Source organism: Drosophila sechellia, chromosome 2L (genome assembly GCF_004382195.2).
Source record: "Drosophila sechellia strain sech25 chromosome 2L, ASM438219v1, whole genome shotgun sequence".
NCBI classification, from domain to species: domain Eukaryota; kingdom Metazoa; phylum Arthropoda; class Insecta; order Diptera; family Drosophilidae; genus Drosophila; species Drosophila sechellia.
The window spans coordinates 24,891,676-24,900,421 of NC_045949.1; the positions used below are offsets into that span (position 1 = coordinate 24,891,676).

General features: G+C 40.3%; 1 protein-coding gene across 13 annotated transcripts in view; it reads left to right on the plus strand.

Moving 5' to 3' along the window:
* LOC116800539 (lachesin) overlaps positions 1–5,668 on the plus strand; it is a 371,289-nt gene extending 365,621 nt beyond the window's left edge. For 12 of the 13 annotated variants that reach the window (XM_032716080.1, XM_032716056.1, XM_032716059.1 and 9 more), the window contains one exon: positions 5,250–5,668. In XM_032716080.1, the coding sequence (XP_032571971.1) occupies positions 5,250–5,321 (72 nt within the window). In that variant the 3' untranslated portion in view covers positions 5,322–5,668. The remainder of the gene's footprint in view (positions 1–5,249) is intronic. The other variant, XM_032716098.1, reaches the window with a different exon arrangement.
* Positions 5,669–8,746: the final 3,078 nt, after the last annotated feature.

Consider the following 8,746-nt stretch of genomic DNA (forward strand, 5'->3'; position numbering starts at 1 on the left):
TGCCGCGTCTCGCCTATTCCTCTTTTCTTATGCTCTCTGAAGTGTGTATGCGTTTTTGAGTGAGCTAGGTATACATTCTTATTTCTTAATGCTAGCTTATAAGTAAGAGCGAGATAACAATAATATTCTTATTCCTAACGGGGATATGATAGTATGCTTCTCTCTGCCACTATGGGCTTCATACCTAAAACTATGCTACTACATGGTACAGTGGGCCTTATGAGTGTTCATCCTACCACATACTGGATATTTATTAAAAATGTTTGAAAGTTGTTTATTTTCATGGATCACAATTTAGCAAAAATCTGTTGCAGCTTCATCCACCGAAGCAGAGTACATGGCCTTATTTGAAGGTGTTAGAGAAGCCTTATGGCTCAAGTCTTTATTGGTAGAAATTAAACTAGACTTAAAAGGTCCAATAGATATCTACGAAGATAATTAAGGTTGATTAGTATTGCAAATAACCAAACTTGCCACAAGAGAACTACCCACATAGACATTAAATATCATTTTACAAGAGAACTAAGCACATAGACATTAAATATCATTTTACAAGAGAAGAGAAGAGAAGAGTTGAAAATGAACTTATTTGCATTAAGTATATTTCTACAGATTTACAACTTGCTGATATACTAACTAAGCCGTTACCATCTGCAAGATTCATTACATTGAGAAGTGGACTTGGACTCTCAGAATGAATTAAAACATTATATTCTTAGATTGAACTGAAGAGGAACTAGACTGAACTGGGGCTCGTAATATAAAGTATCATTTAATTAAATTTAATAAAGTTTATTGATAAATTTGAGTTTCTTACAAAGATGAATAATATTCATTTTTAGTTGAAATTGTGTGTAAAACTGAATTTTTGTAAATAATTTGTTAAATTGATATGGTTGGGTTTTGCCAAAGACACTAGAATAACAAGATGCGTAACGGCCATACATTGGTTTGGCACTATGCCGCCACTTTTTTGGTGGCGGCCAAAATTTCTCTCTGTCCGCTTGCTTACGCTGAGAGCGTAAGAAATCTAAAAATAGAATTTGCTTGCTTGTGTGAGTAAAAACAAGAGACGAGAACGCGTATATGTGTGCGTGTTGAAGAAGAAGAAGGCCGAAATCAATTCTGATCGAAGAATCGAATTTACATGTTTGGAGTTTTGGCCCATTTCGTAGCAGTATGATGAACTAAAATAATAATTAACGTCAGTCACGCCCTGACTATTATAATTTTAATTATTCCCCAGAAGGACATGCACAGCCTCGTTAGTAATAAAAGTACAGCAATGTAACTTTTGAGGTGGCGTGTTGGAAAATATGTACACATTTATGCAAACGTCACATGGCCTACACATACTCCTGCATAGCAGAGAGTATTTGTAGGGAGAGGATGAGTCGCTCATTTGCAGCTAAGCTACATTCTATTTGTAGCTTTGTGGTATGTGTCCTCGCATGTGTGCTATGATCTACGCAGCGTCACTCGATTTATGAAAGCGAGAGTGTGCAGTTGTTCTTACAATAAAGACTCATAAAAAAAAAAAAAACAACCACGTGCCTATTTATTTCATGCTAGTCTGACAATATTTAATAATTGTATTCCACAATAATATTTATAAATAACCATAATATTGTTTTATTAGTATTAAGTGGGCTTGTAGGTGTACAGTGGCCCAGTCGGATCTATTGTACTACCCCTGCATGACTCAAAGACTCAAAGAAGTCCAATGCACTGTATAAATGCAAGAATTTTATTGGGGTTCAGGACTGCAATTGTTTCCCGTGGGGCTACATACATGCCCAGGAGTGTAGATTAGCCCTATGCTAAAACGAATAATTCTGTGATCTGACATTGACTCCTCAGGAGATACGTGCTAGTCGCTTATATGCGAAGCCACTGATCTGCTGGAAAGTGTAATGTCCAGAACCTCAGATCTTACCCCAGTAACAAGTGTCGGAACATTGCCGACATTTAGGATTTCTAGATTATTATTTAAGATAAATTCTAAGAGTGACTCACCTCTTTGGTTCACGTCGCTGCTGCCCCATATCACGTGATGTGCATTTGCATCACATCCAATGATGGTAGGTAAGTGCATCTTCTTAAAGTGTTTAACCAGTGCAGTGATTTCAGGCGGTGGGCACGCTTCGTCACCGGCAAAGTATGCCGACGCCACCACAGTCTTCTTGGCTGCTCCCACATCTTCTAACACGATCGGTACACAATTCCGAGGCCGCCTTGGCGCGATGTATGTTCACCTGAGCTATCCCTTTACTCCCGACCATTAGATGATCGGTTCCATCATCGGCGCCGGTACCGCTTCTTCCTCACTCAACAGGTCTAGTTCCATGCCTAGCTCCTGAGAGGATATCAGGGTCTGATCTCCCATCTCATCCTCCGACAGATCCTCGTTGGATTCGGAGAGCTTATTGGGCTTTTCCTTCTCCGTAGAGACTGGTGGATTTCGAGGAGTCTCGACCCGTCTTGTGCCGGCTTTGATCGCCTTGGCCTTCTTTAGACCACAAACTGAGATGTCTCCAAACCTGAAGCTCAGCTTGTGGTCGCTAGAAATAATCTTGACACATGAGTTGTCATCAATGCTAAGGCTGAGAAGCGAGCCACCACCCTCATTTTTTGTTGACATAAGACGCCAGTTCTCAGTGTCCACGTCATTTTGTTTTTTGATCAACTCCATGATCCACTTTGTTGTCTTGTCTCCTGTCCTGGGGCAGAAGATGGTGATGTTGTGTGACGATGGCAAGTCGTCGCCCATCTTTACCTCCAGAGAGACACAGCTCCACTTACTGAGGCTGGGAACTGCTAATTTCAGCCACTCAGCAGTGGTTGCGTTGCAGCAATCCACTATAAGGTGACCCACCCTGAAGTGGATTCCTCCAAACTTAATTGGAGAATCCCAACCAGAGAGGACTATCTCCTCCAGTAGTGCGTCCTCGAGCTGTGAGAGGTCCTCACTACTGAGGACGACCTTGGGGTACCCCTCTGGAACGACCGCAACTTTAATGGTCCCAGTTATATGATAGCTTGCGTACCTCAGTTACCTTTGCAGCCCTTGAGGTACTTGGGCCATCGAAAGGATCAGTCGGTGACCTGCTCTTCTCCACCTTCTGCCTCGAAGTAGTTACCGTCGGAGGCGTCAAGGTGAAGTTTGCCCGCTTCGAAGCGGAGTTGGGCCTTTGCTCTAGCGGCTGCGGTATCTTGGCCAGAAACAAATCTTCCGCAGGTGACTTGCCCTGCTGATATAACTTCGTTCTGGCCCCGCTCAGCCCCTTACGGTTAGGGTCATCCCGGGTCCCAGGCTGACCAAGTTGCGGTAATGCGTTTTTAGCCCGTCCCGCTTGGCCGGCTTGGACCACAGTCGAGTGACTCGGTGTGGCTGCCCGATTCTTCCCTCCCGCAGCTGGGCGTACTTTTGCCGTTGGCACACTCCGATTAGGAGCATTTTTTTGTGTTACCACAGAAGTAGGCCGCTCCCCGTCATGGACGGGTCCTCAAACTGTCTTGCGAAATTTCCCGCAGTCAAGGCCTGCGGTATTTTAACATTTTTCGGTCTATGGTTCATGGTTCCCACGAGTTGCAGAGAAATAAACGGTCCACCTGGGCAGAGATCCGCAGTAACCGGGTAAGGCTAACCAGACCAGGCGGACGCCACTTGACAGGACTCTCCGTTAGCGACTGCGCTAGTTGTTTCCCGGGCCCCCAGCCTGGCAGACTCTCGGCACGGGTCGAATGACACCTTAGTCCGGCTCGGAGATGAGGAAATTTTTGAGAGTTTCCAGCTCCAGCCCAACTACGATTAGCCAGCACTCTTAGCAGAGACATGACCTAACTAAGAGCCTGTTTCCAGCCACCCTCGCGTGGAGAGTGTAGTTGCACTTCCAGTAGTGTGTCACAATTACGGCACGTACCACCGTTGGTGGCGCGTTAATCCCCTTGTGATACCTACTGACATGGCGACAGGAAAGGTATACTAACGTCCAAATTTGGCCAATCTGTTAATTCTGATTGCAATTGAACTTTGTGCAGCACTTGTTGAAAGCCAAAGAATGGGCTTACACACATCTGATTGTGTACCTAACAAAATTGAAGACAATTGTTGGAATTGTGGAGTAGAAGTCTACCCAGTTTTCTGTGTGTCTAGATGTATGATTTCTTCTAATCCCATCTCCTTTCACTAGGTGGAATGGAATGAACTTTTGAACTACTCATTCAAAGAGAAATCAAGTCCAATTGCTTAGCTGTAACGACCACTGCATCTCCGATACATCTACTTAATAAATTAATCAATCGAGTTTCTCCTTTTCTTAATATTTTCTAAACAATTTAGGATATTACTCCATTAATTACGCCATTAATTACCCCTCGGTAGAAAACCACTAGGGTACTGATCGGGCCTAGAAGGTTGAGATTAAGTATAAAGATTCTAAAGACATAGCCACAACAGAAGTTTATTTCCAAATGTTGCCACGACCACTCTCACGTGCACAAGCCGTCTAAAATATATATATTCTTGATCAGGATTATTAGCCGAGTCTGTCCTTCCGTCTGTATGTCCTTCCGTATGAGATCTTAGGAACTATAAAAGCTAGAAGGTTGAGATTAAGCATACAGATTCTAGAGATGCAGCGCAAGATTATTGACCCATGTTTCCACGCCCACTCTAACGCCCTAAAACCGCTTAAAAGTGACACGACCCGACTTTTGCACATTTTTTATACCCGTTACTCGTGGTAATAAATAAGTTGAAAAGTATGTAGCAGCCAGAAGACAAGACACTTTTTGCCACGCGCACTGTAAAGCCCAAAATCCGCCCAAAACTGCCACGCTTAAACTTTCGAAAAATGTTAAGATTTTCCTTCGTTTTATTTTTTGTCTTACCAATTTTTATAGGTAACCACAAACACTGTGGCCAAGCCCATGCATTTATTACCTAAAAAACGGCCGAAACGGTTACGCCCACATTATTCAACCATTTTAACATTTTTTCTTATTTTATTCCCCAAAAATCTATCGATATCCCAGAAAAAAGAATGCAATTTCGCATTTACATTCCCACTAGCTGAGGAACGGATATCTGATAGTCGGGAAACTCGACTATACAATACTCTATTGTTTTTAATTCGGTCCACAAAGAATATCTTTCACGGCAAGCAAATGAACAGAGTAATGGAATTAGAAGATCTGCTTAGATTTAAACTCATTTTAATCATTATTTCAACTTTTTTATATTTCAGCCCAATTCTGCACTCCGCTTCACTGTACTGCAAATACTTCAGGAACTAACGACTTTAGTAATCGAACAATAAATTTTATATTATGAAAAATAATGCATTATTAAAAATGTATTTATCAGGGAGCATACTTTTAAATGACAACAATCAATTGTTTGTATTTATATGTTTTAATTGTCTTAAAAAGTAAATTCTCATATTATAAGTAAATATCATTTTTTAAAAGTTATAATTGAAGCATGGTACAGTATTTAGATATATCATATTGTAATAATATCACATTTAAAACAAGAAGCATATTGAATATTTATTATCATTATTGAAATCAAATGTATAAATGATTATAAAAACAATATTGTATCTAAAAAAATTACCTTTTAAATACTCAGAAAGAAATTACAGGACAATAAAGTAATACATATACAAATTTATTATATAAACCAAAGCAGAGTTTAACAAATTTTATTAATGAAAACAAATAAAATAAGTTGAAAAGAAAAATCGTATGAAATATTTGATTTTTGGTATTTGATGGCATCGTCGGGGGTATTTTTTTTTTTTTTTGATATTTTTAGATACGACTTACTAAAAAGTTGCGGGCTGGAGCCTGGAGTTCCTCATGACTGAGGAGTAGGATGTGGTGGTTGTCTCCACACTTCTTGCATCCCTCTTGGCTGCGGCAGTCTCCTCCTGAGTTCTGATGGGCGAGGCAGTTTGAGCAGTACTTAATAATAAGTACTGCTCCAAGCCAAGCGATCAGTTTGTGGAACCTCTTGCACTTCAGAAAAGGATGGATTCCCGGGAAGACTCCGCAGCGGTATGATTTAATACCTCGGGTTCGTCTTAGCTCCAAAGATTGGGTGCCACGAGGGCGAGAAGCCATCCTAGGAAATTTTGTCTGTCAAGAATAGAAGCAAAACTGGGGTTAGTATGGGCAGACTACACCTTGGACCCCGGAATGGGGAATGAGCCCCAATCTCTAGGGATGGAGGACTCTTTGTTCTCCGCTGGTGGGAGAATTTCCTTGTGGACAGGGAGCTTTATTGTGCCGCGAGATGTACGGCTCATCGGCTCCAGGGTAGGCAGAATCAATTCTGCCGTGAAGCCATTCGATCGATGGAAGTCCAGGACATTGTCCTGGACCAGAACAGAACAGAACAGAACAGAACAGAACAGAACAGAACAGAACAGAACAGAACAGAACAGAACAGAACAGAACAGAACAGAACAGAACAGAACAGAACAGAACAGAAAGAAAAAAAAAAAAAAAAAAAAAAAAAAAAAAAAAAAAAAAAAAAAAAAAAAAGAACAGAACAGAACAGAACAGAAAAAAAAAAAAAAAAAAAACAGAACAGAAAGAACAGAAAAAAAAAAAAAAAGAACAGAACAGAACAGAACAGAACAGAACAGAACAGAACAGAACAGAACAGAACAGAACAGAACAGAACAGAACAGAACAGAACAGAACAGAACAGAACAGAACAGAACAGAACAGAACAGAACAGAACAAACAGAAACAGAACAGAACAGAACAGAACAGAACAGAACAGAACAGAACAGAACAGAACAGAACAGAACAGAACAGAACAGAACAGAACAGAAAAAGAAAAAAACAGGAACAGAACAGAACAGAAAAAAAAAAACAGAACAGAAACAGAACAAGAACAGAACAGAACAGAACAGAACAGAACAGAACAGAACAGAACAGAAACAGAACAGAACAGAAACAGAAACAGAACAGAACAGAACAGAACAGAACAGAACAGAACAGAAACAGAAACAGAACAGAACAGAACAGAACAGAAAAAAAAAAAAAAAACAAAGAACAGAAACAGAACAGAACAGAACAGAACAGAAACAGAACAGAACAGAACAGAAAAGAACAGAACAGAACAGAACAGAACAGAACAGAACAGAAGAACAGAACAGAACAGAACAGAAACAGAAAAACAGAACAGAACAGAACAGAACAGAACAGAACAGAACAGAACAGAACAGAACAGAACAGAACAGAACAGAACAGAACAGAACAGAGAACAGAAAAGAACAGAACAGAACAGAACAGAACAGAACAGAAACAGAACAGAACAGAACAGAAACAGAACAGAACAGAACAGAACAGAACAGAACAGAACAGAACAGAACAGAACAGAACAGAAACAGAACAGAACAGAACAGAACAGAAACAGAACAGAAACAGAACAGAAACAGAACAGAACAGAACAGAACAGAACAGAACAGAACAGAACAGAACAGAACAGAACAGAACAGAACAGAACAGAACAGAACAGAACAGAACAGAACAGAACAGAACAGAACAGAACAGAACAGAACAGAACAGAACAGAACAGAACAGAAACAGAACAGAACAGAACAGAACAGAACAGAACAGAACAGAACAGAACAGAACAGAACAAACAGAACAGAAAGAACAGAACAGAACAGAACAGAACAGAACAGAACAGAACAGAACAGAACAGAACAGAACAGAACAGAACAGACAGAACAGAACAGAACAGAACAGAACAGAAAGAGAACAGAACAGAACAGAACAGAACAGAACAGAACAGAACAGAACAGAACAGAACAGAAACAGAACAGAACAGAACAGAATAGAACAGAACAGAACAGAACAGAACAGAACAGAACAGAACAGAACAGAACAGAACAGAAACAGAACAGAAACAGAACAGAACAGAACAGAACAGAACAGAACAGAACAGAACAGAACAGACAGAACAGAACAGAAACAGAACAGAACAGAACAGAACAGAACAGAACAGAAAAACAGAACAGAACAGAACAGAACAGAACAGAACAGAACAGAACAGAACAGAACAGAACAGAACAGAACAGAACAGAACAGAACAGAACAGAACAGAAAAGAACAGAACAGAACAGAAAGAACAGAACAGAACAGAACAGAACAGAACAGAACAGAACAGAACAGAACAGAATGAGAACAGAACAGAACAGAACAGAACAGAATGAGAACAGAACAGAACAGAACAGAACAGAACAGAACAGAACAGAACAGAACAGAACAGAACAGAACAGAACAGAACAGAACAGAACAGAACAGAACAGAAGAACAGAACAGAACAGAACAGAACAGAACAGAACAGAACAGAACAGAACAGAACAGAACAGAACAGAACAGAACAGAAACAGAAACAGAACAGAACAGAACAGAACAGAACAGAACAGAACAGAACACAGAACAGAACAGAACAGAACAGAACAGAACAGAACAGAACAGAACAGAACAGAACAGAACAGAACAGAACAGAAAAACAGAACAGAACAAAAAAAGAACAGAAAAACAGAACAGAACAGAACAGAACAGAACAGAAAGAACAGAACAGAACAGAACAGAAACAGAACAGAACAGAACAGAACAGAACAGAACAGAACAGAACAGAAACAGAAACAGAAAAACAGAACAGAACAGAACAGAACAGAACAGAACAGAAAGAACAGAACAGAACAGACAGAACAGA